This window comes from Callospermophilus lateralis, chromosome 2 (assembly GCF_048772815.1).
Source record: "Callospermophilus lateralis isolate mCalLat2 chromosome 2, mCalLat2.hap1, whole genome shotgun sequence".
Classification (NCBI taxonomy): Eukaryota; Metazoa; Chordata; class Mammalia; order Rodentia; family Sciuridae; genus Callospermophilus; species Callospermophilus lateralis.
In genome coordinates, this window is record NC_135306.1 from 154,119,813 (window position 1) to 154,135,918 (window position 16,106).

General features: G+C 34.5%; 1 protein-coding gene across 1 annotated transcript; it reads right to left on the reverse strand.

The window, feature by feature from the left end:
- Window positions 1-234: 234 nt before the first annotated feature.
- On the reverse strand, window positions 235-1,185 carry LOC143391411 (olfactory receptor 52D1-like). Its single transcript, XM_076844115.2, has one exon. The coding sequence runs from the start codon at window positions 1,183-1,185 to the stop codon at window positions 235-237; it is 951 nt and encodes a 316-aa protein (XP_076700230.2).
- Window positions 1,186-16,106: the final 14,921 nt, after the last annotated feature.

The window sequence follows — 16,106 nt, forward strand, 5'->3', positions numbered from 1 at the left end:
AAGACCTATAGGCCTGTTAACAGCCTACATAACTTTACAGAGAAATGGTATTTTATGGATTTATCAGGTATGGATGAGTTGCTCTAAATACTTCAAAATCTCAGATAGTATGAGATACTGACATTCTGGGATTAGCCTAAGTGGCAACCTCTAACCTAAGGATAGGGAGTGCTGAAGAAGGTAAAAGAATAATTATAAGTTCCCACTAGTCCTCTGAGTAGGTTGAGAGTATAGTTAGCTTCTCCCTATAAAAAAGTCAAATATTCTCAGACGAATCTGTTTGGTATTAATGCCATAGACCAGGGGATTGAGAACAGGGGGCACCAGGAGATAAAGATTGGCAAGTACAATGTGGACCTGAGGGGGTACTTGGTGGCCAAAGCGGTGGGTAAAAAAGGAGAAGAAGGCAGGGATATAGAAGACAAGAATCACACAAATGTGGGCTCCACAAGTGCTAAATGCTCGGAATTGAGCATCCTTGGAGGGCAATCGCAGCACAGCCTGCAGGATCAGGATGTAGGAGGTGGCGATGAGGACCACATCCATGCCAGTGATTGAGAGAGCTACAGTAAGACCATAGATGGTGTTGGGCTTGATGCTGGCACAGGCCAGCTTGGCTATGCCCATGTGCTCACAGTAGGTGTGGGGGATGATGCGATGTCCACAGAAGGGTAAGCGTTCGATGAGGATGACAAATGGGAAGACAAACAGAAGACCACGGATAACACACGCCAGGCCGATCTTCCCAATCATGGTGGCGTTGAGGATGGACATATAATGTAGTGGACGGCAGATAGCCACATAACGATCAAAAGCCATGGCTAGCAGAACAGCTGACTCTGTGGCAAAGACTGCATGAACAAAAAACATCTGGGTGAGGCAGCCTTGGTAGGAAATTATGTGGGACCTAAGCCAAAAGATTGTTAGCATTTTGGGCAATGTTGTTGAGCAGAGTACCAGATCCGTAATGGAAAGTAGGCACAGAAAGAGGTACATCGGCTCGTGCAGAGCTCGGTCTGTCATGATGATGTAGAGGATGGTGCCATTGCCAACTAAAGCAAGGATATACATGGAGCAGAAGGGGATGGCAATCCAAATGTGCTGGTCTTGCATCCCAGGGATTCCAAGTAAAAGAAATGTCGAAGGGTGGAAGGCAGTGTTATTGGGCACAGATGCAGAGTGCATAATGGTGCAGAAAAAAAAAGGGTCTTTAGCTTCCTAAAAGGAGTTAGAAAATGAAATGATGTCATCGTAGATGTCATTTATTCCTTCTGAATACCCATTCCATTGTCTGCCTTTTTTTTTACAGTAATTCTGCTCAAATTTATGCCTTTCTCACATTTTGTCTAGATACTTTAAATAGTTTTGTGACTGCTGGTGTTTATCCTGCTTCTAGAATTTGCATTTTCAAGTGATGACTCTACATTACTGACCAAATATTTTAACACAAGTATTATCAGCTATACACAAATATAACTTTTCTTTGTGTATCCTGTGCAAAATTTTGCCTTCTCTGGTCTACCCTCCATTACTTTTTATCATCTTCTGGAACCTGAACACTGACCTCTACAGACTACCTCAACAAATTTCCTCACCCTGTCACTGCTGGTTGGATCTGGCAAAGGAAATATCAATAGGAAGTTGGAGGGAGAAGAAGAATGAGGTCAGATGTTTATTCCTCTTGCTCCCTTCAGGTAGGGTTATTACAAGCTCCCTATATTACTGTCTAAACAGTCTTTCTGGTTTGGGTTATCTCTGGCAATAGTGCCTTCCTCTTGTCCATTCTGTTCAAAGGTTGTAATTATGCCTACTGTGACTCACTTAGGGAATTTAAAAAGCAGTTATGATTTCCTAATACATACCCACCTCTTTTAAAATGATTTCTGGCTGGGTGCAGTGGCACACGCCTGTAATCCCAGAAGCTCAGGAGGCTGAGCAGGGGGATCACAAGTTCAAAGCTAGACTCAGCAATTTAGTAAGGCCCTAGGTAACTTAGGAAGAAGAGCCTGTTTCAAAATAAAAATAAGAAGGACGGGGATGTGACTCAGTGGTTAAGCATCCCTGGGTTCAATCCCTGGTACAAAAACAAACAAACAAATAAATAAATAAATAAAATGTTTTCTGTATTATCTTAAACTCTCCTAAATTACTAAAACTGAGTAGGTGATTTGTTTCCTGCTTGGATCCTGATACAAAGCTTCTCTTGAGCTTGCTTTTGCCTCCCTAACTAGCATTATTTACTAACATTTTTTGTCACATACTTAATATTCCAGCCATATGTAGTAGTGTGAAGTGTCTGAAAGCATACTTTCTTGCACCAGGATAACTTTGCATAGGGTGTTTTCACTGCAGGCAACAGCTCTTTCCATTTGTCAATTAGCAAGCTAAAAAATTATTCAAACATCATTTGAATATATCACCCTCCATGAAACCCTTCTACTATATCTTTTTCCTCTGGAGAGAGAATGATAAATCTTCAACTTGCGTTCCTTTGGAAATAAAAAATTGTTTAATAATTATGTAAACGTCCATCTCCTCATTACACTATGAAATTTCTGAGTTCTATTTTTTCTTTCTTTTTTTTCTTTTCTTTTTTTTTTTTTGATACAGGGAATTGAACCCAAAGATTCTTAATCACTGAGCCACATCTCCAGTTATTTTTTTGGTTGTTGTTGTTATTTTTATTTTTATTTTATTGTTTTGAGACAGGGTCTTGTTAAGTTGCTTAGGTCCTTGATAAGTTGCTGAAGCTGGCTTTGATTTTACAATCCTCCTGCCTTAGCTCCCCAAGTTCCTAGGATTCTAGACATGTGCCACTGTACCCACCTAAATCCTAGTTTTCTTTTTATCCAGGATCTATGCCTTATATATATTAGACTAACAAATAATGTTAAATAAATATTTAAAAATATTTAACTCACTGATTAAATTTTTAATAGATGAGTTATAGTGACTACAGTTGAAAAGTGTTTTTTTTTTTTCTCTTGGGATCCTACCTTATGAATTGAAAAATATCTTCCCTTGTTATATCTATGATTCTTTCCACTGTATGTACTCCAAGAAGTGCTCCTTACCACACCTCTTCCTCAGTACATACAAGATATGTGATATTAATAGATATAATAAAGTATACCTTAATCTAATCTATAGCATACATTTATATTTTCCTGCTTAGGCATATGAATTTTCTTGATCATAAAAAATCTCTGCCTTATTCTGTTTTTCTGGCTTTAGAGTTTAAGATTTAGAGTTTGTTTAAGATTATGCCAATAGGAAATAGGGGTAAAAGAAACAAAATTCTAGAGCCATCTTGCCTTAGGAAAACTGTAGGTGAAAGCAGAATCATCATTTTTAAAAACTTTTTCAGAGTCCACTCTTTGGACATCAAAGATTCTTATTATTGAGAGGAGACACCAACATTAAGTTCATTCAATCCTTCTCACCTAAGAAGAATTTTAGAATGTGGAGAAGCAAAACATAGGACTAAAAAGTTCTATAATAATTATAAAGAATATTCTTCCTTTAATCCACTGCTTATCTGAAACTACATTATAAAAGAGCAATTAATAGTACACTATAAATTTGCTTGTTCATAATTACAATATATATTTTTCATTTGCTACTGCAAGTTTATATTGAATCACAGGAAATTGTATAGATAATAATGTTATTACAAACTTTAATTGCTAATGAAATCATCATTTTATTTGCCTTTTTACCAGGACAATAGAATTTACTGCAGATTTTTCTTTAATTTGGTATATCCTTAAAAATTCAAATATTCAATTTTAACAAAAAAGTGATTTTTCTTTAATTGGATATATGCTTAAAAATTCAAATATTCAATTTTAACAAAAAAAGTGATGGGAAACATGTCAATGACTATCTTGGCAATGTTTAAAAGTGTTGGGTTTGATCTTGGTAATATTTGAGATTTTTAAGCAATAGATCTATCAATATGATATAAGCTTGTTCTCTTGTTGAGAAAAAAGTTACAAAGCATTTGTGGAACAATAAATATGTGATGCTGAACTCCCAAATACAAAATCCTGAAGATGGATTGCCTGACAGTTTATTGCACATCTCGTGACAGGAAACTTATGCTCTTTTCAGGCAGCAACTCTCAACCTCAAACCCTCTAAGACTGAGAATATCAGTCTTTTCATTGAACTAATGTTTGTGTCCACAACCCACAATAAACTCTGCAATTTCTCCCCAGTGTCTTTGGTTTTCATTTTTATCAATACTTATCTTCTTTCTAAGGCTGCTCTTTTATTTCATTTCTTTGTAAACAAATTAAAATGATAGTCTGTTATGAACCAGTTATTCCCCTAGGGGTTTCATATAAATTGAAGAATAAGAACATGCTTGTTTGCTGATATATTTAAGTTTTAGCCTGATAATAATATATAATTAAATCAAGTAATCTTCAATATTTGCATAAATTAGGGTTATTTTTATAAATTAGTTTATTGATATATGCTATAAGGTAAATTTTCATGAACCAGTTTATACTCACAGAAGGCTGCATACAGCAAATGAGACTTGGTCTCCAAAACCAAGCCTTCTTCAAATGCTTTAAACGTCTTCTTGAACAAGTCAATTCCCATCTACTTACACTTTCCTGTAGCTCTTTCTGGGATCCAATTTGAAAAATGAGGGATCAACCTAGATTTAGACTGCCTGAGTTCAAAATATGGCTCTATTACAGATACTTGCTAACTACATTACCTTGGGTGCTTCTGATAGTCCCCTCTGTCCTCAGTTTCCTAGTAGAAATTTCAGATAATAATACTTCATAGGGTTTTATTATTATTATGAGTGAATACAAATGAACTAAAATACTCCTTGTTATCTCCCATGATTTTCATATCTCTGAATCCATTAATTTATGTACTTACTTTTAGAGAGAGGAAATTTCATTTGAAAACCTCAATGTGAAAGACACAGTGGTCTGTCTTCAGTCTGTAATCCCAGGGTGAGGGCACTGACATGTCACCCTTGTTCAAATCAAGGGATTGCTTCAGAAATATCCAAGTGTGGTTCTCAGCTAGCTGGGTTAGGTGCCTTCTCACAAGAAGTGACATAGGTGGCTCCTCAACAATCCCAGGTTCATCATGCTGCCAATATCATTGAAGTCCCCTCACTGGTTTCCCTGGATAAGAAGGACCTTTAGTGGCATTTACGGTCTTTCAATTCAGAAGGAGCAAATGTGTTCTATGTTCTCACTAAGAGCAGAGCAAAGATGAAGGAAGGAGCAGTTGTCTTATTTCTGGTAAAGGAAGAACTTCATTAAGGTGCTTAATGAAGTACTCACCCAATTTTGCTGTCGGGGGAGGGGCCAGCAGCAACTAGCAGCAAGGATTTGTTGATTGGTCAGTCTCTAAGGTTTATGCACATGAAAATCCAGGGTTATCTACATGAAGGAAGTTAGATTTATGAGGTAGGAGCCGCTGTGCTCAAACACTGGGGAGATAGGAATTCAAATGAGCTTCCTGATCTGCTAGGCTTTCTGGGAGCATTGTGAGGGATCTAAGTACTCAGGGACAAAGTAACTCAATAATAACTTTATACATCACTTTACACACACCTGCTGGGCTTGGTTGGTATCAGTGAAACCAAGACGCAACTACTGGACTTCACTAGAGTAAGCATTTTAATATCAATAAATACCTCATATCATCATGATATACACCTTAAAAACACACAAAAAAATAATGTAAAAAAGAAAAGTGGATGCTAGCCTTATTAATTTCAGAAAGGCTGCTCCTAGAGATTCATCTGCCTTATATTGAAACCACGAAGAAAACAGAAAGAAACTAAAATCGCAAAAAGCAACGGGAAGAATTCAGGTACAAACCAAAAGACTTACTGATAAAAATATATTTTCATACACATTATGGCTATCCAAATACCTGAAGTATCCAAAGAACCATAGTTTCTATAATGAAGTTGCAGGAAAGTCTAAGATGATCTCTAGAGTAGCTAAAAGCATGAATATCGTTTTGTGATATGATCCAGCACAGCTAGCATATTTCTGGCCGCTGAGGCCTGTTTCCATTTATGCTGCTGAGTGAAAGCATTTGGGGTCCACAGAGGCTGAGATTGGCTCAGAGCACCAATGGTCCCCTGATAAATAAAGATAGAGGTGATTTTCTGGATATGATCCCTGGGGAGATATGCCAGGAGTCATGTCAGGGTCTACTTTCAAAGACTGGGCATATTTCTATACAAGAGAAGTAGTCATCATCACCCTGTGCCATGTCATTAATAGCTCCCTAGCTTTGGGGCCAAAGAATGTAGTCAAACTGTGCCAGAATTTGAGGGAAAGCAACTCAGGAAGAAGGGAGACGTCTTGGCAGAATTATAAAGGATGTTTCTTGTGTTGGAATTTGCAGTTTCCTTTTGTTGACAAATCTAATACCACATACCACTTGCTTTCAAGACGTGATCACTGTGTCTAATTTGCATTTCTCTGTGTGTACCTTGAACTTGATTCCTTATTTCCATGCCACTTCTTCATACGTTTAATTGGGTAATTTCTTGTATTGTCTTCTTGATCAAGTCATACCAGGTGATTAACTACTTAATTAAAGTTCTTGCTAGTTAGGGTTCAGTGTGAAGGTGCTGATTTTCCCCATAATCTGTTAAGGAAATGACCTGTAGGCAGTTGTTGATACACAAGTCAGAAGCTCAGAGAATAGATCCACATGGGAATAAATATTTGCAAGCCATTATCATCATTGTGGCAATAATAAAGCCCTGAGGTCAAATGAGATCAATAGACAGTGAATCTACATAAAGAGCAGCAAAAAATGTTTAGAGTTTACATGATAATTTTAGAATAATGTAGGAGAAAAACTACTGGAGCCAATTGAGATGTGTAATTTTAAAAGGAAGACATAAAAGAATATTTTTTAAAAGCTGGGATGTGTGCCTGGGATAAATACCTGAAATTTAGACTATTATTAATTTGCATGAATGTGTGTAAATACAATTACTGAGGTATTTTCAAGGATATAAGTTGCAAAGGTGGGATAGGCAATATCTTGGGAGAAAAAAATCAGCATACTAAGAATCAAATTGACCATAATCACTTGTTCCCCAAATTACCCCTCAAGTAGTGTGTTTAAAACAATTCATTATCATCTCTTATGATTCTGCAGATTTACAGGGATTAGTTGGGCATTTGTCACTTGGCTTTATCTCTCTCAGGTAACTAAAATCAGATTTTTGATGGACTTGTCTTCATCTCTGAGCTTAACCAGAATTAATGGAGTTGATGCTACTTATTAACTAGAAGGACTAGTAGGTGAGCCAGGACTGTCAAGTACATGACCTCTCTCCATGTTGTAGTGGCACCCCCTCCTCCACAGAAAATCTTAATTATGATTCTCCAGAGACCCTCACCATAATTGTCCTTAGACTAGCAACAAGAATTTCTACAGAAGAGTTTGGGGTTGGGAGTATGTTTGCAGAAGCACAGTGTGATAAGAAAAACTAACTCAAGGCCTTCACAGAGGCATTTGCATCTCAAAGGACAGTAGTTAGATCCTAGGGAAAGTCCTTGACAATCCAAAAGATGAAAGTAAATGGTGAATTAGGTCCTTGGAGACCAGCTGTCAGAAAAGGGAGGAGGGGAACTCTCCCTTTCCCAGGCACCGATTTTCACAGAGAACAACCTTGGGGTTATTTTTGTGAAACCTGGCCTGAGTTGGGTGCCAAGAACAGTAGGAAAAAACTTACTTTTATGTGGACTTCTGCAGATTGTGAGCTCTGAGCCCCTCCCCCTACACACTGAGCATAAACTTCTAAAACCTTCTGAACTTGGGGTTCAGAGGGATGGATTGATTATGGCAAAAGCCCCACCCACCTCAACCAGGCTGCAGCCAATAAACCTGATAATTCCTCTGTGTCCAGCTTCATCTGTCCTACAACAATGTGACTTGGGATTCTCACAGCATGATGGTTGTGTATTCGAAAATATCCAAAATGTAAATGTCTGAAGGCAATAAGAAGAAGACTGTAATTTTTCTTATAACATTATTCCAAATGTCTTAACATGTACCTTCTGTTTCTCAAAGAAATCAGCATGATCCTCTCTGAAAAAGGGGATGGGAATTAGATTGCTTCTCCTGGGAAAGTGGCAGAAATTTCACAGAAAAATATATGGAGTACAAAATATTGTTCTGGCCATTCTTATAAAGTAAGCACTGCAAGACCTCCCCCTCAACCCATAATAATACCAATCTCTCCATATGTAAGATCCCAAACTCTCATTGAATAAGGGTAGATAACAGTCAGGCAATCTGGGTAAAGGGTCCATCAAAGGCTTTTTCAGGCCTGCATTGAAACCTCTGAAACTGATCCAAAATAAATCTTCCATCCTGTAAGCTGCTTTCCTCAGGTACTTTTCACTGCAATGAAAAACTTACAGGTTGACTATGGGTTAGGGTCTAATCCTTGAATACTGAGTGTTTAGGTTAATTTTGTAAAGAAAAATTCAGTACCAAGAAGGACTTGTGCAAGAAAAATTTTCTTCTCAAATAATTAAAGGAAAAGTTAATAAACCTAATAAGTGGTATTGTATGGGGAATGACAAATCCAGTAATCACATTCAGAAGATTAGCTGAGGTCACACACATAACACACATTAGAAAATTTAATTTTATATTACATAGCAGAGAAATATTTTATTAGTCTATAATTATAGTAAAGGTTTGCTTAAATGCATTGAAAAACACTTTGTGACCACTAAGATATGCTAAATTAGTGTTAAGCAATGCTGGTAATAAAACAAAGGAAAACAACAATATAAAAAAGTTAATCTTCTTCTCTTATGTAGAGACTGTAGGCTTTGTGTACACCAGCTAATAGAAAAACTTGGGTTAGCCAATACCCTACAACGATCATCTGGAGTATTCACATAATCATTAGTTGCCATTTTAAAATTATCTTTTAAAATATATTTATTTGTCCCTGCATTAAAGTAAATCTGTTAATGTATTCTTATTTTACTAATAAGATTGTGTGCTCAGGTAGATGTTTTGAATGGAAATGTAATAATACCATATCATTATGTAAATATTGCTGTGCTTATAAATGAGTATACAATTAGTACATTAACATTTTTCCTTAAGAAGATTTTTCAGACTGCATAGAAATTTATCAAAGATGAATATAATTTATATTAATGTCTTTTTTATATCATTTTATTTTTAATAAAAGCTATAATAAATGTACCTGTTCATGTTTTACATAAGACACCTCTGATTTTAGTACTTATTCAAAACAAATGGCTAGCAGTGTATAAACTTCCATTCTGTTATTCCATGGTCAGATCTGTCATTAGAAAGTCTATGCAAAGTTCACTTGGCAAATTGATGTATCAATAACATTTAATTTACAATTTGCTTAGTATCTAAAGACACTGACTTTTTTAATTTCTATCTTTATTGCACTCAGTTCTGAAGTATTGTTTTATCATTTATTCCTTTTGAACCTCATTGAGATTCCTTTTGACCTAATACAATTTTCTTGAGATGGTAAATCCAAAATTTTTGTGAATGCTTCAAATACACTAGAGAAAAGATTGTGGCTCATCCCTATGAGGACCCACTCTTTCCCTTTTTTCCTTCAAAGTGTCTATTTTTATCTTCTATCACTTCTAATAAATTCCTGCCAGCTACTATGTGTGAATTACTAGAAATTCTTTAGGCAAGATTGCTTGAACCAATGGTCATAGATGCCCATATGGGTAAATCTTGCTCTGTTACACTAGCTAGTGTGATAGGACCAGAAAAGGAATTAAAACATATAATTTGTAAAGGAAGAAACAGAAAGTACTCTGATAAGAATGAATAAAATATTGTTACTGAATGAACTAAAGTGACATCAACTGTAATAAACTTCAGTTATTGCTGTACTGTTTTTTTGTTTTTTTTTAAAAAGAAAGAAAGAAAACCTGTTAAGCAACCATAAAATGGAGTCAGGTCAGAAGAAAATGGCATTACTTTGGTTCTTTTCCATTTCAATTTATACCTGATTGCCACCATTTCTAATTGTGTCTATTTGTCTAGGGAAAACAAATATTCATAATCATTATGAAAAGTGACACTAAATAGAAATCTAAGAATTATAAAAAGTAATCATTTTCAAAGACAAAAGCAATCTTCCCAATACTGTCTGTGTTTAAACTAGGTGAGTGGAATCAAAAATGTGTTTCTGAGAATACAACTATCAGTCAGGACATATTCAAAGCAGCTCTGCACATTAGCAAAATCTCTCACTAATGTATCTACTAATATCAACAAAAAGTACTTTTTAAGTAGTACCCCTTTCATGTGTCCTTTAACACCTCATTTCTGAATGACAAAACAGGGAGATGAAAACAATCTTATCTAGCTATTCTGGGTCTTGTTCAAAAAATATCAGAATCTACAATATATACATGCCTGGTACTCACTGTCTAAATCCTTTGATATCTGCAGAATTAAACTGAGCCTTTAAAGGAAAATGTATCTTCTATATCCTGAAGTATATAACAGAATTGGTGTGGAAACAAGATTACTCTTACGGAAGAAGAAAAAGACTGTGGAGTTTTCTACGGCCTGTGTGATAATACATAAAAAAAGTGAAATAATTTCAATTGCATGTACCTATGTACATGTTTTCACATGAGCATATGAATACTGAAGGGAGAATGATCATGTTATTTTTAATAAAAATCATGATTTAAATGGTATTTTCAAGAAATTTCTCTGTATTTAAGGCCTTGTGAGATACAGATAGAAAGTATTTAAGTACAAAATGTTTCAATCATTCACATTTGTAGATTCATATTTTCTTTTTGGTTTCAATGTTGTTACTGAGTTACTTAGGCTATTTCTAAAACGCTAAATATCACATGGAACTCTGTCATCAAAATTTACTTCAAATTTTTTATTATACAGTATAGTTTGTTTCATTGTGTCATGTATTGTACATGCTTATAACATGGTTTAATCAAATTCACTCCCTATTACCTTTCCTTTTTTTCCTTATCTCTCTACATTGATTCCCTTACTTTACACTAATCTTGTCATATTTACACTCATGATATCCTTCTCCCCATTTGTTCTAGTTTTGTCATATGAAAGAAAATATGCAATACATGTCTTTCTGACTTTTTTTGCTCAAGATGATGATCTCTTTTGCAGGAGCAAGTGGCATAATTACATTCTTCTATATTCATTTTTATTACATTTTTTTAAAAATAATGTGATTGAATAATTTGAATTTCAAAAGTCAGACTAGGAACTAAAAAAAATCATTGCATAACATGAGTTCTGGTTTTCATAAAATTTAATTTCAAATGAAGCTGGGGATAAACGTTATTACCTTGTAGAAATTTATCAAAAGTTTGGGTTTATTATGCATACTTAAAAAACTTAATGTAATTAAACATTGAATGTTTGAGATAGTCATGATTATAGTGAATATACCAATAATAAAACACAATAAGTGACCCTAATTTTATATCCCTTTACATTAGTACCAAAATCATGGCCAACCTGCATATTTTTTTAATTAAAAAATTAATATGTGAAATAAAATGGGTTTGAAAAGTTATATATAACTCTGATATTCTTTAATGTAGATATGTCTTCTGAGACATTTCTTAATATATAATTATTATGTTTAAAAATATTTTGGTTAATAACATATTAAACTGCAAATTTTATCACTTAAAATTAACATTTTATTTTAAGCATATTCAAAAAAGGATTATTCAGTTTCAGTATAACTCATCCAAGGTACAGTGTATATTTATATGCTTTTTAAACCAATATCCTATTCATATACATCTATATTCTTTTATCTTATAGTATATGATAAAACAGATACATATGCAGAGAACAATTTTAGCACAAATCTTAAACTACTTTTGTTGAGATGAAAAGTCCATAAAATAAAAGTGACCACTTTACCCACGTTAAAATGTACTTTGAGGGACTTTTAATACATTAACAATGTTATGCAACAATTATCACTATATAATTACATAATATTTCCATCACTCCCAAAGAAAACTTCGTAACTATTAATTAGTATCTCCTTTTTGTCCTGTGCCCCCAACCCATGCAAAAACAAATTTGCTTTTTGTGTTTGTGGACTTAACTTATTCTGGAAAACCATATAAAAAGAATCACACAATAGGTAGACTTTTTGTCTGGCTTTCTTAGTATAATGTTTTCAAAGTTCATGTCACAAGTTGTCCCAGTACATCTCTTCTTTTTAAGGCAGAATATTGATGCATTTCATAAAAACACTCTTTTTGTTTACACATTAGTTAACTAATGAACATAGAGATTCTCTACCCCTTTTAGCTAATAATACTACAATAAATACTCAGAGATAAGATTTAGTTTAAACACTTGTTTTCCATTATTTTGAGTATGTGCTGTGTCATATGCTAATTCTGTTTAACATTTTGAGTAACTGTCAAATGTTTTTCTTCAGACACTGTGTCATTTTACATTTTTAATATCAGTGTACCATAAATTTGATGTATTCAAAGTGTTAATTTTGTGATGCAATGATTGGATACTACAGAGTGGGCAATTTATGAACAATAGAAGTTGATTTGGTCCACAATTTTAGAGACTGGAGAGTCCATTTCAATGAAATGCATCTGGTCAGGGCTTTCGTTTTGTATCATAACATGGTAGAAGGTATCACATGGGTAAAAGGAAGGGACAAACTTATCCTTTAGAATGACCCTTTTAGGGCAATAATGAACTCATTGTCATATAATAACATTAATCTATTCATGAAGCAAAATCCTTAAAGATCCCAGCTTTGAACCCTGTTGTTTTGAAGAATAAGTTTCTGACCAGTGAACTTTGACACAATGAGGACACATTCAATCCACACCATTCTGTACCTGGTCCTCAAATTCATGTTTTTCTCACAAGCAAACTATATTTACTTTATTCTACTAGTCTCAAATGCCTTACTTCTATCCAGATCAACTCAAAAGTCTCATCTATATCAGATATGGATAAAACTCGGGGCACAATTAATCATGAAGTAAATTGTCTTCCAACTGTGATTCTGTGAAATCAAACAACTTATGAGCTCCTATAATGTAATAGTGGGTCAAGGATAGGATTGACATTCCCCTTCCAAAAAGGAGAAAAAAGGCAAGAAGAAAAGAGTAACAGGCCTCAGGTAGGAAAGCTTTCAGGAGGTTTCTTGAAAGAAAGGCAAGATGTGAAAATCTCTTCCCATATTTTTAAATTATGTATATACACAAAGTTGTGAGGGGTTTTTCTCTCAACTTGTGTCTCTAGGATTTTTTCAATTTTGAGTGAGAGAAGGCAACTCGGAAAATAATTGGGTTGGGAAGCTCTAAAGATTAAATAATACTAAGTGATCAATTGATTGATTAGCTACCAGAGGAGAGAAACTCGAAGTTCTTACATCTCTGTGTGTTTGACTTAGATAGTCTGAGCTGTGTTACATAAAGGGAAGGGAATATGAGGCAATTTTCTTTTTGACAGTCTGCAGAGTAGCCTCTCTCTCTCTGGGTAACCTTAGTAATAGTCCTCAAAACACTCCTTCTCTTCCTCCCAAACTCACATAAACCTATACAAATCAGAAATCCACATGATCTTCTAATTCTTTGTTGATTATTGATGAATATGCCTAGTTTAGTAGTATTGAACAATACACATTCATAAACTACTTCCTGCAATGACAACTTTACCTACATGCAAACTAGATCCAGGATTACTTTATATATTTCACAATAAAAATAATAAATCCTTATATAATGATTCCAACATGCTATAAGTTATTTTAAGTATGTTACATGTTTAAAAATAACAACCCTCATCGAGTTATGTGACATTCTTTTTTATTTTTACATTTTATAAACGCAGAAACAGATGCACACAATATCATGAAACATGTTTTAGATCACAGAGTTAGTATATTGGATAAATGAACCTGGAATTCATATGCTCACGATTTCCCATTGATATTATCTATATTCACAATAATTACAGGGCTATTGTACTTCTCTAAATAGATTAAAATCTCTTTTAGCCAAAGTTTATCAAATTTTGAGACCCATTGCAAATATCATTTTAATAAAACAAATTGTTTAAGAGCACGTTTATTATATTGTCAACAAAAGTAACAGTACTGCATTTGGAGGGGATTACTGGGAATTGAACTGAAGGGCTCTTCATCGCTGAGCGACATTCCAAGCCCTATTTTGTACTTTATTCAGAGACAGGGTCTCACTGAGTTACTTAATGTCTTGATTTTTCTGAGTCTGGCTTTGAATTCATGAGCCTCCTGCCTCAGCCTTCTTAGCCATTAGGATTACAGGTGTGTGCCACTGTGTTCTGTAGAACTGCATTAAAAATTTTGTTTAGTTAGTTATATATGACAGTAGAATGCATTTATGCACTTGTATATGTCTTAAATAGAGTATAATTTATCATTTATCTGATTGTACATTTTTTATAATTACAGAAATCAGTCATGAATCATACATGTATATAAGTAGAATGTTTGATTCATTTTAATATCCTTCTATCCCCATGTCTCCTCCCTTCCCTTCGCTCCCCTCTATCTAAACTAAAGAAACTGTCTTCTTTCCTAGTCCCTCCCTATTGTAAATTACCATGTGCGTATCGAAGAAGACATTTGGTCTCTGGTTTATTTTGATTGGCTTATTTCGCTTAGCATGATATTTTCCAACTCGATCCATTTATCTACAAATGTCATAATTTCATTTTTCTTGAAAGCTGAGTAACATTCTATCAAATATATATACCACATTTTCTTTATCTGTTCATCAGTTGAAGAGCACCTAGGTTGGTTCTATAGCTTAGCTATTGTGAATTGAGCTGCTATAAACATTGATGTGGCTGCATCATTGTAGTGTGCTGATTTTAAGTACTTTGTGTATAAACAAAGCAGTGGGATAGCTGGGTCAAGGGTGGCTCCATTTCAAATTTTCTGAGGAACCTCCATACTGCTTTCCAGAGTGGTTGCACCAAATTGCAGTGCCACCAGCAAAGCATGTGAGTACCTTTCCCCCCAAATCCTCACCAACATTTATTGCTGCCTGTGTTCTTGATAATTGCCATTCTGACTGGAGTGAGATAAAATATTAGAGTAGCTTTGCTTTGTATTTCTCTAATTGCTAGAGATGTTGAACACTTTTTCATATATTTGTTGATCAATTTTGTGTTAGAAGGGTCCACAGCAATACCACTCCTTGATATTTATTCAAAAGAATTAAAGTCAGCATATAATTGTGATACATGCCTACCAATTTGTTGACTTAACTGTTCCAGCAACAATTTGCAACAGTCAAGTTATGGAACCAACCAAGGTTTGACAACAGACGAATGAATAATAAAAAATGTGGTATATATACACAATAGAGTTTTGTTAAGTCATAAAGAAAAAGGTTAACCAATTCACAGAAAAACAGATGGAACTGGAGAACATTATGCCAAGTGAGATTTCTCCCATATGTGGAAGCTAGAGAGAAAAATGGAAAGAAAAGGAATCTCATGAAAATATAAGGGAGACCAGTAGACTAGGAATTGGGAATCAGAAAAGGAAAGAGAAAAAGAAGTGAGGAACAGGGGAGAGAGATATACCAAATTATGTGTTGTGCATGTAGGAATGTATCACAACAAATCCCATTATTATCTATAATTATAATGCATAATTAAAAATTACAAATTAATAAGCATCCACTTTTTTCATTTGCATATGGACATTCTGTTTCACCAAAATCTTTTATTGAAGAGGCCATCTTTTTCCTGTTGTTTATTCTTTCCATCTTGTTGAAGATCAGTTGATCCTACAAGTGTGGGTTTATTGCTCAGCTCTCTGTTTTCTTCCATTGGTTTATGTCTATTTTTGTCCCACACTGTTCTTATTCACTATGTTGTTTTAATGAGTGGAATTTTATAAGGTATATTAAAATAATTAAGTATGAGTGCCCAACTTTATTCTTCTTTCTCAAAATCATTTTGGATATTCATATTTCTTTGTGGTTCCATATGAATATTATGATTGTTTTTTCTATGCTA